The 24,072-nt window shown below is 45.8% G+C and overlaps 1 protein-coding gene and 1 pseudogene across 6 annotated transcripts in view; one reads left to right on the plus strand and one right to left on the minus strand.

Annotated features, from left to right (window-relative positions):
• LOC142566744 (transcriptional adapter 1-like) overlaps nucleotides 1–24,072 on the plus strand; it is a 132,589-nt gene that overhangs the window by 59,734 nt on the left and 48,783 nt on the right. For 5 of the 6 annotated variants that reach the window (XM_075677619.1, XM_075677621.1, XM_075677623.1 and 2 more), the window contains one exon: nucleotides 6,177–6,380. The exons of the other annotated variant lie outside the window; for it this stretch is intronic. In XM_075677619.1, coding sequence (XP_075533734.1) covers nucleotides 6,177–6,380 — 204 coding nt within the window. The remainder of the gene's footprint in view (nucleotides 1–6,176; nucleotides 6,381–24,072) is intronic. 6 annotated transcript variants of the gene reach the window in all.
• On the minus strand, nucleotides 17,325–22,534 carry LOC142566691 (uncharacterized; annotated as a pseudogene).

Consider the following 24,072-nt stretch of genomic DNA (forward strand, 5'->3'; position numbering starts at 1 on the left):
GTGATGTCGACAGCGCTAAAGGCCGCAGTGTCCAGATGCACCAGTGAACCACACATGTCCAGACGCTGGCAATGCGCAGAAGTGGCAGTCGTCCCTATGTGCTGAGATGAATCAGCACTACCGAGAGCAGTGATAAGGATGCACAGACCATTACAATAAGGAATTTAGCTAGTACTTCAGCACAACGGCGAAGAAAGGGGTTCGGTATATCGTCAGGTCCAGGCAGTGCTTTTACCCTTAGCGTTGAAACAATACCAGGTAGTACCAACTTCATGGTAGCTGCTATGGTTGTCACCCGGTGGTTTAGAAAAAATACTGTGAAAGTGTTTATTGAGATGTTCAGCAATACAATGCTTATCATCAGTAGTTCTGCCATCATACTCAGTGCGATCAGCACGTAGCATACTACTTTCATCCTTCAGCTCAGTGTTTTCGCCTTGATGGCATCGTAATTCTGTCAAATGTCTTCGAAGACGCCATTCATGTGATCCATACTGCGAACATCTTCATGAAGTTCTGTTCGCAGTGCTTTCATCTGCGTGTGGAACTCCCTCTCTATAGCCTCACGGACTGTCTTTAGCTCCTGCAGTAGTTCATCTCTTAAATCATTGATTGACTTCTGCATGACTCAAGACAGTATCAGCGCACACCAAAACATACTAAAAAGAAAGGTGCGAAGTAAAACCTAAGCAAGGGCAGCAGTGACAGCTACTGAGTAAAAATAAACAACAAGGACCAAAAATGGCATCCATGCAGAAAACGCCAACCTGTAAAATAGGCAACAGCCTATTTACAGGTGGACAGGACATCTCCACCTAGTGGAGATCCTTTTTGTTTAAGTCCTGATTGCCTGGGGGTGCCTTTCTCCTTTTGACGCATACCCCAGCCTAGCCAATCACAACTTGAGCAGCAGACGTTATGGACATGTCCACTAGCTTCACACACAAGATGAAAGAATTCAGGAGGTGAATCTGGCGCGTGGCGCACACATACACACAAACATGTGCACACCTACACGTATGCAGACAGATACACACACACACACACACATACAAATGCACATCCACATGATTGTGCACACACAAAGAGGTAAACGCACACAGATACACATATATTCATGCACACACAGACACACACATGCACATACAGACATGCACACGTACACACACAAATGCACAAGCATAGACATACAGACATGCACAAACACACACACCGCATGCATGCTTTGCCGACAAGATATTATCAGCGTGATACTCTCGTGCTTAGCAATTTGGCGTGCTAGGAAAGCAGGGATGTTTTGTTTTACTAGCAATGCAGTGCGCCCTCCTCGTGACAGTCTGTCCCTTTGAAATACATTATATGAAGGTGGAAAAACATTTTCGATGTCAATATCATTGTCTATTTTATTACAACATGGGGAACGTGACTTAGAAGGATAGATTCAAGTTGTACAGTTTTGTTAACAATGCTCCGCGCATGTATGTTTAAAAGTCGAAAGTCTGAAATATGAGATTGCACATGTCACATTTTAGAGGAACATATGGGGCAACTTCAATTTTACGGTTTCATCCCATTAATGCAGATCACCGTTGACTTGCACTTTTTCATGTATAAGCATTGCCTTCTTGCCTTGCGGTTTCTCGCTTTTAGCACTATTGCAGAGAAGGTTCCTTTTCTTTAGCGTATTAGGCGAGTAGTCATTCTGGATAGATAATTAGTTACTTTGAGTTTATGCACTTTTCTTAGTATTTGTTCTTTTTCATTATAATTCTGAAAATACACAATTACAGGTCTCATTTGTTTTCATTAACAACAAAAGCTATATATTTTGGTTCAAAGTGTACACTGCACACCGAGGAAGATTGGGCTAAAGGTGTTTTGAAACAGCTTGCTAAAGCCAAGCCTCCCCCCCCCCTCATGGTTATTGAGCACATGCGGTCGCAGCATAAGATTTGCACAATGTTGCGTATAATGTTTACAAAGTCACTTAGTGGAATTCAAACATGTTCCATGTCACACATAATAATAACAACAAATACAAAAATAATGTATACAAACTAAAATTTCAGCCATCAAATCATTATGTAGCATGCATACCAGGCTTTCGAAGGTGGTAAATTCTTCCCACTCAACTGCAATGTTTGTTTAGCTTTTTGTGAAAGAGGTCAGTAATTACTGTCTGCTTGAGGTCCTGCTGTTGCATTACAGTTTTTAGGTATGCCAAAGACAACCAAATTAGATTCTGTTTTTGACTTTGATGTCAGCAATCTTCTTGTAAAGAAAACCAACAGACGTTTCGAGCTCTTCAACACAAGCAGCATGTTTTTCCACTTCAGTGAAACACTTGTTGAATTCAGTAAGTAGATTCTGCAAAACAGTTTGCTAGGTTTGCAGAGCTGTAACTTTGGTTAATTGTTCTGGCCATCCAGTAACTGCCACAGCATCTGAGTATTAGGGCCAGGATTTCACTCCACATCCCCACACAAAAGCAGCTTGCACATGCAAAACACTTCACGAGCAATATCAATACATTTTATGACGCACGGCAAAACCCCGAAACCATGGTAGTCACTGCGAATAGTGAAACCAGCTTTGGAAACCTGCACAAACCAGAAGAGATGTTTGTAAGGTAACATGCTGAGGCTAAGTCTGCCATCCCCACTGAAGTGGCGCTTATGCGGTTAATAAAGGGAAATAAGACATCCAACCAATCGTAGCAGTTGCTACAAAGGAAGCCCATATGGATTCCTTGAAAGAAAGCCTTGCAGTTGAAGAAAAATTTGTCTTGGTCCGGGACTTGAACCCGGGACCGCCGCCTTTTGGGGCAGCCGCTCTACCATCTGGGCTAACCAGACGGCTACGATTGGGTGGATGCCTAATTTCCCTTTATTAATTACTTCTCTCCACCTTGTGGGTTTCCGCCAAACTATTACTCCAGTCCTGGGGTGTGTACTTAATAGCGGGTTGGTGTGGCGTCTATGGTACTGTAGGTGGCGCTGCAGCGATGACCTCACACATCCAATGGGAATAGTGACTTGTTATCCTCGGTACATCTGCATCACAGTCACACGTGTTGTTGCTTGTGTTGCTGACTCTTAGATCCAGCTGCACTGTAGCTCCAACTTGAAAAGGGAAAGCCTGCACAAATCAGAAGAAATGTTTGTAAGGCAACATGCTGAGGCTATGTCTGCCATGCCCACTGAAGTGGCAGTTCTGCAGTGCGTGCTTTATAGCTGGTTGGTATGGCGTCTATGGTCCTGTAGATGGCACTGCAGCGATGACATCACACATCCAATGGGAATAGTGACCTGCCATCCTCGGTACATCTGCATTGCAGCCACACGTGTTGTTGCTTGTGTTGCTGACTTGATCCAGCTGCACTGTAGCTCCAACTTGAAAAAGGAAAGCCTGCACAAATTAGAAGAAATGTTTGTAAGGCAGCATGCTGAGGCTATGTCCGCCATGCCCACTGAAGTGGCAGTTCTGCAGTGCGTGCTTTATAGCGGGTCGGTATGAAATCTATGGTCCTGTAGATGCCACTGCAGCGATGACATCACACATCCAATGGGAATAGTGACCTGCCATCCTCGGTACATCTGCATCGCAGCCACACGTGTTGTTGCTTGTGTTGCTGACTTGTGGACGCAGCTGCACTGTAGCCCGAACTTGAAAAGGGAAAGCCTGCACAAATCAGAAGAAATGTTTGTAAAGCAACATGCTGAGGCTATGTCCGCCATGCCCACTGAAGTGGCAGTTCTGCAGTGCGTCCTTTATAGTGGGTTGGTGTGACGTGGTATGGTCCTGTAAATGGCGCTGCAGCGATGACGTCATACATCCAAGGCAATAGTGACCTGCCATCCTCAGTACATCTGCATCACAGCCACACGTGTTGTTGCTTGTGTTGCTAACTCTTGGATCCAGCTGCACTGTAGCTCCAACTTGAAAAGAGAAAGCCTGCACAAATCAGAAGAAATGTTTGTAAGGCAACATGCTGAGGCTATGTCCGCCATGCCCACTGAAGTGGCACTTCTGCAGTGCGTCCTTTATAGCTGGTTGGTATGGCGTCTATGGTCCTGTAGATGGCGCTGCAGCGATGACATCACACATCCAATGGGAATAGTGACCTGCCATCCTCGGTACATCTGCATTGCAGCCACATGTGTTGTTGCTTGTGTTGCTGACTTGATCCAGCTGCACTGTAGCTCCAACTTGAAAAAGGAAAGCCTGCACAAATTAGAAGAAATGTTTGTAAGGCAGCATGCTGAGGCTATGTCCGCCATGCCCACTGAAGTGGCAGTTCTGCAATGCGTGCTTTATATCGGGTTGGTATGACATCTATGGTCCTGTAGATGCCACTGCAGCGATGACATCACACATCCAATGGGAATAGTGACCTGCCATCCTCGGTACATCTGCATCGCAGCCACACGTGTTGTTGCTTGTGTTGCTGACTTGTGGACGCAGCTGCACTGTAGCCCGAACTTGAAAAGGGAAAGCCTGCACAAATCAGAAGAAATGTTTGCAAAGCAACATGCTGAGGCCATGTCCGCCATGCCCACTGAAGTGGCAGTTCTGTAGTGCCTGCTTTATAGCGGGTTGGTATGACATCTATGGTCCTGTAGATAGCGCTGCAGCGATGACATCACACATCCAATGGGAATTGGGACCTGCCATCCTCTGTACATCTGCATCGCAGCCACACATGTTGTTGCTTGTGTTGCTGATTCGTGGATCCAGCTTCACTGCAGCTCAGACTTGAAAAGGGAAAGCCTCTGCGAACCAGAAGAGATGTTTGTAAGGCAACATGCTGAGGCTAGGTTTTGTAATGCACACAGTTGGAATTACAGAGGGCAATGTTGAATTTCGTTGTTGAAGTAATGCTGAATGTTGAAGTATTGTTGAACGTTGATTTGTAGCAATTGCTACGAATGGGTGGATGTCTGATTTTCCCTTTAATAATTACTTCTCTCTATTTTGCGGGTTTCCGCAGAACTATTACATTGAACTCTTGCCTTTGCTTTGAGTTGTTGACAAATTCCTTTTCGCCCAGCCATCTGCTAGCCACCTGGTTAGCTCAGATGGTAGAGTGGCTGCCCCCCAGTAAGGTGGTGGTCCAGGGCTCGAGTGCCGGACTAGGACAAATTTTTCTTCAACTGTGAGGCTTTTCTTTTGAGGAGCCCGTATGGGGGTTTCCTTTGTAGCAATTGCTGCGAATGTGTGGATGTCTGATTTTCCCTTTATTTATTATATACAGCCTAAAAATGAACTGTTAAAAAGGAAGTTCTAGATTTTTTCTATTATACAATGTTAGCTAAAAGTAGATGCAGTCAGAAAAAGTAATTGCACAGAAGTTTAACATCTTGAAGTGTTGCAATACTAGGTGCTGGAGTTGAGTTGTAATCCTTAAATGCACATGGAATAGGAGACTGGGAATAAATTGGTTCTACATGTTTTGGGGGGTTGTACCCGCCCTCCTCTTTTATGCCAAAGGCCCTGAGGGGATAAATTGAATGAAATGAAGTGCACACTGAGAGTTCCTTTGGTGGGCCTGGCCAAGCTTGGAGCCATAGAGTACTCTAGTCTGCACCCTCAAATATTAGCAGCAGGAGTGTCAGTATTTGCCAAGGTATCGTCTCGCCAACATGCCCTGGTGTGTGGACCTATTGCAGTCGGGGCAGAATCTTACTCCAAGTGGAGTTGCCACTCAAAGACATTTACGTCACCCTGACTGAGCTCTGATACTTGCCTTAGACAGCTAAATAGACAGCTAAGCAGACAGCTACCGTTCCAGTTCTGGCAAAGCTGACAAAAGAGAGAGCTTTGCAAGGGCAGCAACCAACTGAAAAGAAAAATGATGAGGGCAACTTTGCTGTGCATACAAGATGGCGGCTTAGCAGAAAACGTGGAAACTTGATGGGAAGGTTGTATGCTTTCAGGAAAATGCAGTCACGTTTTCTTATGCACTTAGTGTAAGTGACGTGTTTTGAAAGTGTTTGTGCATGCAATCTGTTAAATATGATATGTGCTCTTCTTAGCTTGTTGATGCAAAGTGGCATCATGTTTTTCCAGATGCTATATTCCTGGATGTTAATATAGACTATACAATGCTCTCTGGAATGGGAACTCACATGGTAGGACAATTGAGAGCTGTGTTGCTGTCCCTCCTTGGTGTGCAGAAGCGGTTTGTGCCAGTGGCAGTTACCCGGCATGTGCCTACGGCACGTGAGCCTGCAGCTGAACGCAGTTTGGACTTGTGTCTTCGAGAGCGCTGCCTTCCTGACTCGACTCTTGTCCATGGGCGCATGTTCGTCATTGCTTGGGACTGCGGACTGGAAGCTGTCGACGACCGGGCGGTGGAGCTTGTGTTGCTTGCCATCAAGGTACACTGACGTGTTCAGAGGCACACTTTTGTTGAACCAAGTGGCATCCACCTGAGAATAAGTCCACCTGAGAGAATCCACCTGAATTGAAGGTCGAGTGAAGAACACGGTTGAAGTGCACACATACCAACAGAAGAAGGAAAAAAAACACCAATGCCTTATTTGCAGTGAACAAAGTGCATGGTAGTCATTGTTATGTAGCTGTCAAAGACGCAGTGCATTTGCGTGTAACTCAGGGAGAGGCTATCATGTCCAGTTGGTGTTGTGTGCACTGTAGATTGTATGTGAAGTGGTTCGAGTGCCCAAATGTTAAAAAAGAATTGTTCTGGTGATGGGTCTGCATTTTTCTTAATCGCCTTTCCGGCAGTTGCTCTACCATCTGAGCTAACCAGGAACTTGCGTTCCTGGTTAGCTCGGTTAGCATGCTCCTGGCAGTATGGCTTTGTAGCTTCCTTCGGGGGTGACCCTTTTTACTTGAGCATAAAAGTGGTACTGTGTAGGCAATTGGGACCAAATGAATATTATTCGTGGTCATCCTGAGCTTGAGCAATTTATTTTGTGATTCATTAACTAATTATCTGTTTGTAACAAATTATGTAATTTAACTAACTACCTGATTTGGGGATAGTATAGTAATTTATGGGTTGTGTTTGTGCTGCTTTGTCATGTGCTGTTCCCCCCTTAGCAAGGAGCAATTCGTAACAGTGCTCAGCAATATTTTCTGGGCTCTGACTTCCTGCCCCTTATAAAACAGCAATAGACAGCCTGAGTAATCGCAAGTCACATGGGCCAGATGAACAGGGAGCAGCTGTCTATAAGTTTTTCAGGACAGAAATGCCAATGACTTTCTACCAAGTGATAGCTGAATGGATGGATGGGTACATCTTTCTTGTACGTCTGGCAAGGTTTAACGCGACCCGGGCTCAGGTCTCCTGCGGGGGAACGTCAAGGCCCTGCCTCAACGCCGGCTCACGGGCTTGCTGGACTGCCCACGTCTGGATTCTGAGGTCTGAGCTGCGCAGAGCGGTGGCCCACCTTGACAACAGGGTCTCCGGAGTAACTGCCATCCTTCCTATAACTACATTGCTCTCCCACAGCATGTGTTTGAATGTTGCTGGTCCTTCCTGGCACAATTTGTACGTGTCGTCCTGATGCTTATCTGGGAAGTTACGTTTCAGACGGAATGGATTAGGGAAGGTGTTCGTCTGGAGTTGTCTCCAGGCGACGGCCTGCCTCCTGTTCAATTTGGGATTCGGCGGTGAGTATATCCTTCTGACGTTCAAATATGCACTGGTTATGTCGTATCTGGTGAGCCTGTCCCGTTCTGCTCGAGAAGCGTTCGCTATCGTGCGAGAGGCGTTGCCCTGTTTGGCGGGGCGGGTCGTGTCTCGCGCCGTCCGGTGCGCTGTCTTGTTTAGGTTCGGGAGCGCGTCGCCTTCCGTGGTGACACGCTCGGGGAACCATATGATCCTCGAGCTCGCGGTTTTGGATCTGCCTGCTTTGGCCAGAATGGACAGGGCTTCCTTGGAAATTCGACCTTTGGCGTAATTCTTTACTGCCATTTCTGAGTCACTTAGTACGACTTCGCATTCCTGTTCTGTGAGGGCCAGCGCAATCGCTACTTCCTCCGCTATTTCCGCGTGTTTGGTGTATACACTACATGTGGTTCTGATTTTGGACTCTGCGTCTAAGACTACGGCGGTGTATTTTTGGCTGTTCGGATATTCGGCTGCGTCGACAAAGCGCACGTTTCTCTCCCTGCTGAATGAACGGAGCAGAGCCTCGGCTCTTGCCTTTCTTTTCTACCTCGGTTGTAATCGGGGTGCACGTTTATTGGGATGTTTACCACCGTAATGGTGTCTCTGATTTTGTTGGGGATTTGCATTTTCTGGCCATGCTGGTTGTGGTACGTTATGCTGAGTGTGTTCATAATGGTACCTTCCCGTCGTGGTGGTCAACAGGCGTTCGAGCTGCGAGATGCGTTGTGCTTCGGCTATTTCTTCCAGGGTGTTGTATATGCCCAGCTGAGCCAGGAGCTCGGTGCTCGTCGATTCCGGGAGGCCCAGGGCTATCTTGTACGTTTTCCTTATGAGCGTGTTGATCTTGTTGTTTTCCGCGACTTACCAGTTGTGGTAGGCGGCTACGTAGGCGATGTGGCTGACAATGAATGAGTGGATCAGTCGAATGACGTTTTCTTCCTTCATGACCGCGTGTGTATTGGTTATTCTCTTTATGAGTCTCGTGGCGCTGGTGACTTTGCCTTCGATCTTCCTCACGGTTTCACCGTTAGCTCCGTTGGCCTCAACGATCATTCCGAGCATTTTGATCTTGTTTACATTGGGGATTGCGTTTCCATCTTGGGTGTACAGGCCGATTTCCTCGTACTCCTGGGGTCCTGTGTAGCTCTTTGGTGGCATGCCTCTGCGCGTGGGCCGGTAAAGGAGTAGTTCGGACTTGCTCGGGGAGCATTTGAGGCCCGTTCCTTGGAGGTACTCTTCGACTTTGTGAATGGCCGTTTGTAGTGCGTGTTTAATTTCATAGCTGAATGCTATGAAAAAAAAAAGGCAAGTGCCTCTTGCTTTCAGGGTAGCACATGTAGTACTGATCCTCAGGACTGATGACCCTGCAGAGTTACTTTCAGTTATCCTACTGCCCCGTTAGTTCAACTGTTAGACTATGAAATTTAGACGAAAGTGTTAGCTAGACAGCTTCAAACTGTTATAAGGAAGCCCCCTCAAAGTTGGAAAAACACTTGCATGTCAGGTTAGCAGCACTTAGCATTGTCCCGAAGCACAAAGTGTGCACCAAGGTAGATGACCGTGTTTCCATCTGCTTTTACTGCTGGCTTCACCCTGAGTCATTTTCGTGCTCTTCCTGTGCCGATATTTCGACCATTTTCTTTTCGCTGGGTGTGTGCCACTCGGTATGTGCTGCTTTTCAGTGTTACTTGGGCAATGTGATCAGGTTAGCTTGAGCTTGAACACTGTGGTGCAGAGCATGTCACCGGTTTCATTCCTGTTGCATGGTTGCAGTACTCCCGACTTGTCGCAGCTGGGCCGAATTGTTGTTGCTGCCGTGTGAAGTGACTGTGAGCGACGCACATGCCACACTGTGATGTGAAACCATTAGAAGGATCGGGGGTAAAGCACTCAAGAGGCATTTATTTGTCTTCCTGACGATGTTGCACGCAATTCCTCAACTCAGAAGGTAACGTGCGACTTCCGCATTCGAAATAATGACGTGCTGAGAAAGTTTGTGCACGATATTATTGGTGGCGTGCCACACCATAATCCGAGAAAGGAAGAATAAGCACAGCCGTCTCAACAAATTATTCCCTTTGAGCAGTTGCCTGTAAATAAGCCACACACCTTAAAATTATGCTTGCGTATGACCCGTGATATAGACTCGATTTTCTGCGATCTTGGGCAAATATTTCTACACATATCAAGCACGACATGTGCAATTCCACATTCTTTCTTATTTTGTATATATCCTTCTATACGATCCCAATCAAGATTGGCAGCATGTGTAATTAAATAAATAAATGTATTAGTATTTAAAGTATTCTCTTGAATCTAATGCAAAACTTTTTTCCGTTAAAACAGGCCCAAAAATTGCATGCGCGTTAGAATCGAGTAAGGCCCTAAATCTGTATTACCTCTTCGCCATTGGCATTCCAAAAAGCATTCCCTCGTACGTGCTTTGAGCCTAGCTGCTTCCTCCATGTGTTGTAGTACCTGTGCTTGGGTTAGTCCGGCTTCGCATTTTCTGCATCTGCTCTATGGGCATGGAAGTGCTAACTGCGAAGACACACTGAGTTCATCATGATGCCACAATTAAAAGGAAAGTGATCATGTGTGCAGAGACGTAGGGAAATCGGGCCACATCATGGGCGTTCGGAGCTCCCGTAACTTGTGTGCGGGACTGGCGCAAGCAGAAGGAGAAGTGTTCTACTCTGGCGGCTGCTGCATATGGCGTGGCCATGCGCGTCCCCTAACTTGAGAGCGATCTGCGATGGGGACAGAGTCTGTGCGTCTAGGTGTACCGTGCTTTGTTCTCATTGCTTAGTTCACATTGAAGCAAGAGGCAGCACGAAATTCAGTTCGCTCGCTCGTACTACCACACTTCCTTACTCCAGCATTTTGATAGCGAGTTTCCACGGTCAGTGAGTGAGACGTGTTCATGTTTGCTTATGCGCGTGGCACCATGCATGTTAATTTAGTTAGTAAGCGAATGTTTACAAGCATATACGGCCAATAAAACTACTATCCTTACTTTGCATAGCTGTCTACTAATTTGCTATCACAATCGATGCTTCACCTTTCGGGCGAAATTTTTAATTCATCGCAGCTTCAGTGCACTGGCAGTAAATCTTTGTTTTTCCAAGTGATGTGAAGTTCTCTTCCTGTGTGGAAGAATGAGGTGCGCCATACTGCAAAGCACTGTTCTTTTTTTAAGTCACAGCAAACGGGTGCGTGTTACAATTGAGGGCGTTTTTTTTTTTTTGATCACGGAAAACAGGTGCACAATACAATTAAGGGCGCGTTAGAATCAAGTAAATACGGTGAGTCTATGCCGCTCTAAATTCACCTAGGACAGCGTACTAACACTCTAAGCACCCGAAAATAATGAAAAGAGAATTCCGTAATTATTTCGAAAGCTGCCTGCACACTCCCATTTATCGTAAAGCCTGCAATTAACTGACACTCTTGAATGGTAGGTTCAGTTCATCATCATCGGGTACACTTTACATGCGCTTCATAAAATATGTTTTTAATGCTCTGGAATGTTAGTAGTAATTCTTTACAAAAGATGTAGTTAACCTACAAGGGTAAACTTTTATCGAATGCAACGCAGAGCATGTGACTTGAAAGGACTTGCAGAAGGCTGATGTTTGGTGCATACTTCACGTAAAAAACAAGTACAGAATGAAGGAAATGAGAGGTGTCCACTTCTTTTGTGCTGTTCGCTTTTTTTTTTTGCGATCGTCTTCACACATAGGGCCTGCATACAAATATAATCAAGGTGCCACTTCAGCACATGGGGGAAACAAAGTATGCACATCGTTAACGCCCCTAAAGAACAGAAAAACTATTATTCGGTGATTATTTACGACCATCCTAATTAATATAGTCATTTGAAACTTTTGGTGCACATGATCCATTACAAATATGGCCCACATTTTCTTGAAATATATAATTAATGTCGCCTTTGGTTCTCCCAGAACAGCCAGAAATGTTCGCATTCGTTTCATTTAACGCCTCAAGAGGGGAACACCTAAAAATGTGGAGAACATCACAGTTTAGGAATTTTCATTTAGCACCTAATTACTATACACCGCAGAATTTGCCTGCACTTTGCATCTGACATGCACCTCACACTCGGGTGAATAATCCAGTTCTTTCAGCATACCGGAAAAACATGTGCCTAATGCTTTCAAGCAATTCCAGTCGCACTGTGCTGCAAATAGTTGCAAGTTTGCATGTAGCATGACTGCTTCCAATGCGATGGAAACTCGCATGGATGTAGCAGGTGGCCGAGCCCTTGCCGAATTAGCTGAATGAGGCATCTAGGCTAGCATTGACAGCACAGGAGACGGAAAAGGGGCTTGCAAGCTGACGTTTAACGTTGAACTTGGGTCACTGGGTATGTGCTCCTTATAAGAAACCCGTGGCCTTCCGAACATTTCTTTACTTGGCAAGCGCTAACTCATACTTTGCCCTCTTCTCTCGCACTTCCCCTAAGAAAGTGGTTGACATCATCTCCAAGATGGACAATTTCTGGGCGGTTGACCACGTGGCCGGTGCAAGATGCATGGGGTCTGACCACTCATCTCATCCAGGATGCAGCCAAGGCAGTTGCTCAAGTTTCCAGAATGTCGGTGACAGGTTCTCATCCATGGCTTGCGCATGCCGGCAGGCTTTGCTCTCGCCGTCCTATTTGCATGGAGTAAGTTCAGTGACGGGCAGCTCCTTCTCTGCACCATGGCACTCGCAACCAAGAGCTGGGTGGATGCAATAGGTGTGAGGTGCTCCGGGGTATGTGGAAAGGTGTAATGGTTCGAGGAATTACTTTTGGAAATGTGGTTGTTTGCTTGAAGTCCAGGGGTACAATCGGGACTCGATGGCAGCCAAAGGTCAGTGGGACGCCTCGCACTGGGTGCTTACAGGAAGACTACAGATGAAGTTGGGCAGGATGATGTGGGCTGGTCTAGTTTTGAAGTGAGGGAAGCTCACAGTAAAATTGATTATGAAGAACAACTGAGGAATATGGAAGAAAGTAAATGGGTTGCGAGAGTGGTCAGGTATTTGTACAGGAAAAACATTGACTCACAGTAGAGGAAAAGAACTAGGAGGCATATCAGCAAGTATGCGACTGGTATAGTGACCAACATGGCAACATTTATTTTATTTCAATATCCTAAAGGCCCAATGCGGGCATTACATGAGGGGAGAGGATTTATCAAAGAAAACTTAACAATATACAACACAGATTATAAACGGCTGAAGACAGAAATAAACAAGTTAAGAAGCCAGGTACAAGTTAACAGGGAAAAAAAATGGCTAGGAACAGGAATTGAAAAATTGCACATGTAGCAAATCCCACAAAACAAAACAAAAATTGCACCTTCAGAAGTTACAAAACATGGCATCTAACATTTCACGGAATGTTACGGCCGACACGCACGCACTAAAAAAAAAAGACTCACATCATTTTACATTGGAATTTTCTAAGTATGACCAAAGAGCTGTTTGAAATGATGATGTTCCAGCGATAGCCACAATGCTAGAAAGAAGGGAATTTCACTCTTCGATAGCCAGGACCAAAGGTGAGTATTTGTATCGTTCTGTCCGAGCGAAGATGGGTTTAGTCTCTTTCATATGATCTACACGAGCCGATGTGTGCGGCGCCGGGAGAAGATGTGAACTTACAAATGGTGTGTTGCTGTGGCAGAGAGTATGGAGAAAGGATAAACAGCTGAATTTTCTGCACATGACCAGAGGCGGGAGATGGAGCAATATTTTCACTGCTGTTACACTTTGATACCGAGAGTAACGGGAAAGGATAAATCGAGCAGCCTTGTTTTGTATAGATTCCAACATGTTAATAACATAGGTATAATGAGGATTACAGATCACTGATGCATATTCTATCACAAGCCTGATTAGCATGTTGAATGCGTGAAGTTTTATATCCTGGTTGGCTTGGTGTAGTTGGCGTTGAAGAAGACCAAGTTTTTTGAAGGCTTTGGTAGTAATCAGTTCAATATGAGTGCTCCAGGATACAGTTTCAATGATAGTATTATTAACTGTGTAGGTATTAGGACTCGTGTTAGCAGCAGAAGTAAACTTGAGATGTTTAGTTTTATCTGCGTTAATTACTATGTGCCACCTCCCGCACCAATGAGTTAGCTCATCAAGATCAGTCTGGAGAGCAATGATGTCGCAAGGGCTCGATCTTACTCGTTAAATTACACAGTCATCTGCAAATAGTTGTATTGTTGATGCTATGTTCGACGTGATGTCATTAATATATATTAAGAAAAGCAGTGGACCCAGCACCGAACCCTGGGGTACTCCTGAAGCAACACCTGTACGTCTTGATAAGAAGCTCTCTAACTTAACTGACTGAAAGCGGTTTGTTAGAAATGCATTGATCCACTGCGTAGTATGTTGATCCAGCTGCAGGTTGCGTATCATCAGGCGCTTATAAGGCACGCGATCAAAGGCTTTAGAGAAATCAATAAAGGTGGAGTCAAGGTAGAGGGAAGAATTGATTGCTTGATGAAGGTCCGTTATTAACTCAAATGACAGTCTCTGGCACGATAAATGTTTGCGGAAGCCATGTTGGTTGTTATGAAGAAGTTGTTCTGGTTAAAATGAGTCATAATGTTAGTGTATAATATGTGTTCGAGTACCTTGCAACATATTGATGTTAGTGAAATTGGCCTGTAATTATTAAGAACAGATCTGTCACTAGATTTAAATACCAGGATTACATAAGCGGACCTCCAATCTTCTGGCACACATGTCGTATCGAGTGACTGTTGGAAAATGAGAGGTAGCGGGAAAGCTGTGTGTTGGCAGGTAATTTTTAACAGTTTCGCGTTGATACCATCAGGTCCTGGGCTAGTGTGGTGAGGTAGGCGTTCAATTGCACGAGCCATGTCAAGCGCAGATATGTGAATGGGTGAAAAGGGAATCTGGATATCGGCCTATAAATATCAGCCTATATCGTCTGATAAAGGACGTCAAACGCAAAGTCAAAGAGGCTGAGGCAATCTTATGGGTAGCGGCAATGGAAAGGAACCACGCCATGGGTAACTGCCTAAGAAGAAAAAACGAATTCAGGAAAGAATTTATGACAACTCCAAGGGAAGCTCCTTAGTTTTTGAAACAAGATCTGGATGCCTTAGAACGCGTAGTTATAAAGCAAGGTACATCAAGGAAGAATCGTGCTTGCTGTGCTAAAGATGGGGAAACGATGGAACATATTTTATTAGAATGTGAAGGTATCTACCCAACTGTCAGTTTAGGCTCCTCTGGCCTCTTTGAAGCCCTTGGGTTCAGGGATAGCAGGGGGAAAATAAACATGTCGGCAGTAGAGATTAGTAAGAGGTGATTGGAGGTTGGGTGGCAGAAAAGTAAGGAGTCTGCAAGCAACAGAGGTGACAAAAACAGTGTTCCCAATATCGGGTCAGATAGTTTGATGCTGGGAATTTTCGGTCCGTAAAAAAAACGAAGACGATAGGTAAGAAGTTAGGCAAAAATAATAAAAAGAGCTTGGCAATGCAACCTATTGCTCTGTTACAAAGAGACACTCGTAGCATCCATCCATCCATTTTCATGTGTCGAGCAGGCTTTTGAGCGCTGCAGCTTGGATGAGGCGAGAAAAAAATGATACTGCGCTGCTATGTGTAATAGCTCACTGATTTGGAAATGACCACTGAAGTGAGGGGCAAAGTGCATGCTGACGTCTATTCATTCTCAAATATCTTTATTTCTGCACACATACTTGTACTGCATTCACATGTATGTGTCGAAGTGGAATAACCCTGCAAAAGTCATATCCCATAAACGCACTGTACTTGAAACTTTACGGGCTTATTTACTTATTTATTTAAAAATATCTTACAGACCTCCAGAGAGGCATTGAGTGAGGGGAGCATGTGGTACAGTTCAATTACACTTCAAGACAGTTCTGCTACAGTGAAACCTCGATATATCCGACACAGATATCTCGAACACTTTCTATATCACCTGGAAAATCGCATGCATTTTAATTTTTTGTTTCAAACAGGGTCAAATGTAAAACGAATATATTGAATTCCCACCCTAGACCATGTGCACTCTGTTGACAGGCGGTGAGCTTTCTTGCAACACCCTTGAAGATAGCGGTGGCGCAACGGGCGTTCCCGACTGCTGCGCACTGTAGCTGCACCCATCGGTTACGCCGAGGGTGCTGTTTGAACGTAGCGGCGTACACACATGGTGGCTTGGCTAGTTCGACAACGTCAACGACGCACTGCATTTGTCACACTGACTGCTCCTTGGTGCCGCGCTTTGCGCCTGGCGCGTCTCGCAAGAACTGGTGATTTGCAACTGCAAAGACTTGTGACTGCATGTGCTCACTGGGCTCACTCATCGATGCCATGGCAGACACCACTTAATACTTTGTTATTGCTAGTGTTTCAAAATGCTTCGATTGACGGACATGGAGATCGCAGCAGAAGTAGCAGCTGAAAGAAGAGGCTGCCGAGGTTGATCCCACAAGCGCTGACGTTGCCCCATTGCCAGCTTCATCTGTAGCTGCTTTGGCCCTTCCGTGCCGCTACTGCGACGCAATAGAGAGCACCGGCCTATCGCTTGTGGATCATTTAGACTATGTTGAGGACGCCATGGTTAAGCATGTGGCTACCAATAAGAACCAGGCTACACTGCTGCAGTACTTTCTAAATACTTTGTGTGAAGCTTCAAGTGACTATTTACTGCGGCACGATTGGTTAATTGATTAATTTGAAAAACTTCTTTACATGTTTTATACGTGATCATATTATCGAATTCTGGCTATTTGAAACTATTTTGCGATCATTCGATACATCAAGGTTTGACTGTATAAGTCAGTAACAAGGAAATAAACAATCATGCAGTCAAAAAAAGAAAGGAAAAATGGCATGACAAACAATGGAAAAAAGCAAAAGCAAAACTGCAAAGCAGTCTATCATTTTCTGAGCTGGTTTATAAACCTATGAATGAGTCGTCTGGTGTCGGCACTTGCTTTCGTCTGTGCATCTTGCCATTGTGATGGGGCATGAATTAAGCAAGACACAGTGTGCTACACCCACAGAAACCTGTAATCACTTCTGCACTTAGATTAAGGTGCCCGTTAGAGGACCCCAGGTGGTTCAAATTAATCCTGAGTACCCCACCACGGTGTGCCTCATAATCTTACTGTGTGTCTGACATGTACAGCCCAAAGTTAAAAAAAAAAAGAATTTGTGCCGTGGTTGTCACAGTAACGCTTCGTCGTACAGTCACCAACTGTAATGGGGGTCAATTTGCCATTTGATTTTGAAATTTTGAGCCCAGTTTATTGACAGCAAGCAGTGTTGTTCATCTTGATGCGTATCAGCTAACAAGCGAAAAATAATAGCATTCAGAATAATTTAAGGAACACTTTGTGCTTGTTTATGTATCTAGTCTTTGTTGGCAATAGGAAAAACCTAACTTGCAGGGTTAAGCATGCTAGTCGAAAGGCAAATATTCAAGGTGAAGTGTCACTGTAATCTATACACGCACAAAAAATGTTTCAGCTAAGGTGTGGCAAGCTTAGCAAAATATTTCTTTGCGTATTGAAGAAAATTCATGTGTTCTGCTGTGTGCCGGTGGTGGTGAACTCTTTGTTTCGCCCAAGAGGGGACTAGTCCAGGGACTGGTTGCGCTGGCCTAGAGGAGGTCGGCGGGGATCCCTTGGGATGCTGCGGCCTCCATTGTGTGCTGGATGAGCCAGCGTTGATCTGCTGGCTCGGAGGCATCTAGGAGGGACTCCTACAACTCTGGGGTGTTTACGTTGTACTGCATGCATTGTAATGCGTACATGTCCACGTCTGGTGTATGAGAGTGGCCAGGGCTGAGAAGTGTTTGCACCTTGGCGCTATCTGTTGGGCAAAGATTCTGCTGTACAAGAGGGGGTGCGGGAAGCTGCCTGTTTGTAGTTTGCGCCATTGGACGGCTTCGCGTCTTGTTAGATTGGGCTGTGCAGGAGGATATGGGCATCTTCCGAGTCAGTAGTACTGGAGGATCTCTGTGTAAGTGGAAAGTAGAAAATCCTGTCAAGGGAAGCGGGATGGTAGATCCTACATTCGGCTCAGCAGCTAAGATCTCGGGCAAGTGTGTGCACTTGGGTGTTTCCGCTGAGCAACTTGTGGGCTGGAGCCCAAAGGAGTAAGTGGGGGGTGAAAGGGGGGGGAGTAGAAAGTAGAATGTGTGATGCCTGACGAGAGGTACGACCGGCATCGTAATTGCTGATCACCTGTTGAGAGTCACTGATGACGACTTTGGTATTAGGATCAGTTAGTGCCAGTGCAATGGCAACCTCCTCTGCTGCGGTGACTGTTTCAGTGTTGTGAATGCTGCAGGCTGTGTACCAGCTATGGTGTAGGGTGAGGGCTACTGCCACCATCGCTGGCTTTGAGGGGTAGTAAGAGGCGTCCGTATATGGTGACATCCGGATGTCCGCTGCAGCGTTTCTCGAATTGACATGCACGGTTGGTCCGTCTCTCGGCATGGTGTTCCGGATGCATCCGTTTGGGAATGGGAGGGATGTGAAGATTTTGACGATATTCTGGTGTAAGGCCAATATAATTGGGGGCTGCCCTCGTTTGTTCGTGAGATCCCAACTTGTTGCAGTACTGCTCGGCCAGCGTGTGTGAGTGGGAGCTGCTTGTATTGGGCGGTGAGGTTAGCTTCGATCAGTTCGTTCAGTGTTGGAGATGCTGAGAGCCATAAGCTTGCGCCTAGCTGTGGACATTGAAAGCCCCAGGGCTGTCTTATATGCTTAGCGAAGTGACGCCTCTAGCCGTTCGCTTTTAGAGCGGGTGAGACATAGGTAAGGTGCAGAGTAGGTGATATGGGAGCAGATGAAGTCTTGAACGAGGCGCAAGAGGTTGGACTCTCGCATACATCGGTGCTTGTTGGAGACTCGCTTAAGTAGGCGTCTGATCTGTACCACCGACTGGTCGATGCGTTGGAGCGACATATTGTTACTGCTGTTTGCCTGTAGGTGTAGGCCCAGAATCCTGATGTGATCTGTACGCGGGATGGGGTGGCCTTGCACTTGGAGGTTGATCTCAGAAAGTACCTTTGGTGGGCGTTGTCCTGGGGACAGGATGGTGATATTTATTTATTTATTTATTTTATTTATTTATTTGAAAATACTGCCAGCTGCTTTTTGGCAGCCAAAGCAGGAGTGGTACATAGAAAATAAAAAGGGATACTGTACAAGCAAAGAAAATGTCAAAATAAAATTCGAATGCAGCAAGCTCACACACAGTGCAACACAGATCATACTTGTACGCTACTGCGCAGAACAATATCTCTAAAACTAAAGACACGAGTTGAATAAAAATTTGGTACGAAAGGAATTGCGTGCTTCGCTCACAACTGAGAAATAGCCGATTAGAAAGAGTCGACAGTACGCTTGTTCGTTACCTCTTGTGGAAGCCTGTTCCATTCTATTATCGTTCTAGGAAAAAAAGGAAATTGATAAGCGATAGTTCTAGCCTGGGGTACAATAAGGGTAAGTTCGTGCTTTCCGCAGGTACTTGTACACGTGTTAAACTGTAAGTATTTGTCAAAATTCATTTTAATTTGGCCATTGACTATCGTGTAAAGCATCTTCAGACGGTGCAGCTTACATCGTTCCTCCAATGTTGAAAGACCAGACCTTGAACGGAGATCAGATAGTGACACTTGTCTTCCGTAGGCATTAAAAATAAACCTGAGTGCTCATTTTTGTACTTTTTCCAGCCTAACTGTATCAGTCTTAGTGTGCAGGTCCCAAACGACATCCCCATATTCAAGTAGAGGACGCACCAGGGAAGTATAACCAACTAGTTTTGTCTTGCTTGAACAGTGCTTCAGACGTTGCCAAAGTAATCATAGTCTTTTTGAGGCTGACGAAACTATGTTTTTAATGTGTGCACTCCATCTTAAATCGCGAGATATTTCTATCCCCAGATATTTAAACATATCGACAAGAATAACGCCAACGTCGTTAATTTTGTATGCATGCGATAGTGGACTCTTCTTTTTTGTTACGGTCATTTGGGAGCACTTCGGTGTATTTAGGCTCATTTTCCAGGTCTGGCACCAGTTAGAAATTGATGTTAGAGAATTGCTTAAGAGTAATTGATCATCTTTAGTTTGAATGGCATGATAAACAATGCAGTCAATGCGAAAAATCGTCATTGAACAGCAGTGTCAAGTGAGAGATCACTCAGATAAACAAGAAAAAGTAATGTTCCAAGGACGGACCCTTGAGGTACGCCTGAAAGGACTGGAAGCATTGATGATTTAGAGTCACCTATTTGAACATATTGTTGGCGTTGCGTTAGGTAAGAGTCAAGCCACCTCAGAATACGCTCATTTCTAAAGAGATGCTTTAGTTTTAATATCATTTTGGAATGCGACACGTGGTCAAAGGCTTTTTCAAAGCCTAGAAAGATTATGTCGACCTGGCCACTGTTATCAAGAACTGCGAACAAATCATTAGTAATGTGGAGTAACTGTGTCATTGTTGAAAGGCCACGCCTGAATCCGTGCTGACTGTTCATGAAAAAATTGTTGCCTTCTAGGAAGCTGCTTAAATGTTTGAAAAGAAAATGTTCTAATACCTTGCTAGCTGTGCACAACAACAGCACCGGGCGATAGTTAGTTACTGTGAGCTTATTGCCAGTCTTGTGTATCAGTATAATTTTGCCTATTTTCCAGTGAGAAGGAACTTCTCCTTTCTCCAATCTTTTGCTAAATATAATATAAAGATACTTGGCACACCACTCCGCGTATCTAAACAAAAATGCATTTGGGATTTCGTCGGGTCCCGATGATTTCCTAATGTCTAAGCTAAGCAATGCTGAAAAAAATACCTTCTTCTGTGATTATTAGCTCTGGAAGTTCATACATAGTTGCGTGGCTGAAATCTATATTGTTATCGGCACTGCACAGAAAAACGGACGAAAAATAGTTGTTGTATGCCTTTGCTATACAAGTTGGGTCAGTGACGTATTTGTATCTTGTATTTTCAATTTATTAAAGGGACACTAAAGGTTACCAGAAAGTCAAGTTAAATTGGTAGAGCAATGTTCTAGAACGTCTAAGGCGTCAATATAATCGCGAACAGAGCTTTAGTAACCGAGAAATTGAGGTAAATGCATGACACGATTTGAGACCCCCCAGTGACATTCCGGTACTAGCCCGATGACGAAAGCACTCCTCATAATTTGTGTTACTAATACTCAACTACTCATATTGAAAATATCATTTCAATCGATTATAAGACGGAAGAAAATGCTACTTGTCTACGTCTATTCGATTCTAAAAAAAAATAACGTTTTGACGTTACCCTTCTGTAGTATGGGTGGTCGAAAGGTTTCGTTTTCGCTCGACTCTGCGGCGCGCATGCTTTGGAGTTTCAGTAGTTTCGTTGTCGCGTCGTGCTGTGCGGGTTCTGCTGGCTTGCGAAACTTTCATTTCGAACAAGCAGTGAGAATGCCACGTCCTTGTGATGTCATGGGAAGCCCTCGTTGCTTTCCCGCTCCGGAGAGCCGTTGTCGAGGCCGCCGTTGTAGTACGCAATGACGCCGGCAGCGCGAGCCCTCAGCAGCAGGTCGCGCTCGTCAGTGCTCAAATCGCTGAAGTTAAGCCCAGCATCGCGAGCCAATCTGTCGTTGTCAGGGTCCATTGCGACGAGCGTCGAAGTTCGCGTCATAGAATATAGTACCAGCTTATGGTCGCGCGTTTCTCATTCCGCTAGCCACCATACTCCCGCTTTCGCTCTGCTGTCGGCTCGGTCTTGGCTCTGTTTCTGGCCGCGCGTTTGCATTTTGTGCAGAAAAGCCGTAGCACCGTCTGCGGATGCCGTTCTACTCACTGAAGGCGCAACGTCACTATGAGACCATGATGTCAGTACTCCTCTATCGGAGGGCGGGCGATTTGAACTGCGCTAGAGGTACGCGGACGCTTCAGAACGCATTTTCTCTTAAAATAAGTCTCTCCTTGGCATGAAACAAGTGTTTCGAGGTTTCTGGGATGGTATTTCAACAGTCCACGTTCACTTAATAGTAACCTTTAGTGTCCCTTTAACTGGTTCCTTCTTTTGCGTCAAGTGAAGCCAAAACTTTCTCGGATCGCTGGAAAGGAAGTTGTGCATTTTGACGTTAAAAAAAGTGAGTCTGGACGATTTTATTTTTGAATGCAAATACAATCTCAGCTCAGCCAAGGTATCGCTATCTCTCTGGTTTTTAGATGATAGTCGTTTTACGCGCCGCTTTATATGAATGATTTTGCGTGTTATCCAGGCAACCGACTCTGACTCTGACTTAGTCGCCATGCAGCTGAGGCCAACTGTATCAAGATAGTCTCCGACCCGATCGATGGCAGTCTGTAGTCTCTTCAATTTGGCCGTCACTGCCGTGTGTGATCCAAAGAGTGAGATCGTCTGCGTAAAGACTGGGGTGTAGGTGGGGGATGTCAGCCACAAGCATGGGCAGGCCTAGCAGTGCAACGTTGAAAAGCAGCGGCGAGAGCACAGCTTTGCGGCGTGCCGCGGTTGCCAGGAGAGATGGTGGAGGGATGTCCCGTGCCGGCACTGAGTTGTATTTTGTGGTCGGTGAGGAAGTGTCGGACGTACACATACTTGCGATGTCCGACACTGAGAGTCGAGAGTTGTTGAAGAATCGCTTCATGGAGGATGTTGTAGAAGGCCTTGGCAACATCAAGGCTGATGGTGACTTTTGTGTCTAGTGTGCGACGCATGATGGCCTGGTGAGGGAGAAGAAGCATGACGTCCGGGGCCGCTAAGTGAGGACGGAAGCCGAACATCATGTCTGGTTCTTCAAGGTAGCGAAGGAGTCTGGTCTGGGTAACGTGTTCCATTAACTTCCCAACGCAGGACGCAATAGAGATGGGACGGAGGTTGACCAAGGTGGATGGTTTTCCTGGCTTGGGGATGAAGACTAGCTTGGCGCACTTCCATTCCTGCGGGATGGTACCGCTGGCCCAACACTCATGAAGGTAGTCAGTGAAGGCGTGAATGTAGACGTCTAAATTTCTAAGCATCGTGTTAGAAATGCAGTCGGCCCCGCCCACTTGGTCTTGAGGTGATTGAGTTCTGCACGGACCTCCGCTAAAATGATTGGAGAGTCTAGACCTAGGTTGGCCAAGCCCTGATAGGGGGGGGGGGGGGGGGGGGCTGATTGCTGGTTCGAGGCATATGTAGGCGTCAGTGAGCTCTTGTTTGAGTTCACCTGGCATGCCAGGATACTGGTAGGAGATTTGCTCAAGCTGTTGGTGTGCTTGGAGCTTGCCTACATCCGAGTCCAGTAGATGTCTGAGAAGGTTCCACAAGTTACGAACGTTAGGAGTCTTGTTCATCTGGTCACAATTGTGCTAGCTCTGGCGGGTGAGTTTGCATAGTTCTCTCTGTTTGTGTGGGCCGCGCCAGCCAACGGCGGATATCGTGGTCCCATTTTTGAGTGGCGAGAAGAGCTTTGGGGGGGGGAGCGACTTCTTGTGCTCCCAGAGATGAGCGTAGTAGCAGTCGCAGTGTGGGACTGAGTCCTCTAAGTGAATGGTTTGCGTGGCATCAGCCACTTGTTTGACCATATCGGTTGCCCATGTTGTGATGTCGGTAATGGCAGGAGGTATGGCCTGCTGTTTCCTGTGCATGCAAAAGGAATCCCAGTCAATCACCTGAGTTGGCCGCGTATGTTGCCTTGTGGGCTCTTGTACCATGATCTTGAGCGTGAAGTGATCGCTTCCAAAATTTATGTGAGTGTGACACCAGGCAGCTATGACTCCGTTGCTCATAAAGGCAAGATTCAGTGTTGTATCTCGGTGTAGGCCCGAGCCGAGTTTGTGGGGTAGGAGATGTCCATGATCAGGGTGAGCTGGTGTATATGCCAGTCATTCCAGAGGTGTCTGCCTTTAGGAGAGTAGTAGTGGTAGCCCCAAGTGAAGTGATGCGTGTTGAAGTCACCGACGATGAGAGACTGCTCTTGCTCGAGCTGCTGGGCTCTCAGGAAAAGGGGCCCAAAAACATTTTTATGGGCCCAGGAAGGGCTGTAAACATTTAGCACAAACAGACTAGTGCAACTTTTGCGCAAAGGTCGAGGTAATATTTCTAAGAATACGTGTTCCGGGAAAGTAGGGTCCAAATTGTGTTGGAAAACAGTGAGATTACGTTTGACGAGAGTGGCCACCTGAGGCTCTACTTGTTCTGATAGGTATGTAGCGAAACCAGCAAGTTGCATGTTCTTGCCACCTTCTTGGAGGGCTATCAGCTCGGGGTGATCACTCGTGGTGTGGAACTGTTGGAAGACTGTATGCTTACGTGCGAACCCGCGACAGTTCCACTGCCAGACAGTGGCGTTACCCGAGCTGGTTGCCATGATTGGGCTGGGAAAGTTCGAGAG

The sequence above is a fragment of the Dermacentor variabilis genome, unplaced genomic scaffold (genome assembly GCF_050947875.1).
Source record: "Dermacentor variabilis isolate Ectoservices unplaced genomic scaffold, ASM5094787v1 scaffold_13, whole genome shotgun sequence".
NCBI classification, from domain to species: Eukaryota; Metazoa; Arthropoda; class Arachnida; order Ixodida; family Ixodidae; genus Dermacentor; species Dermacentor variabilis.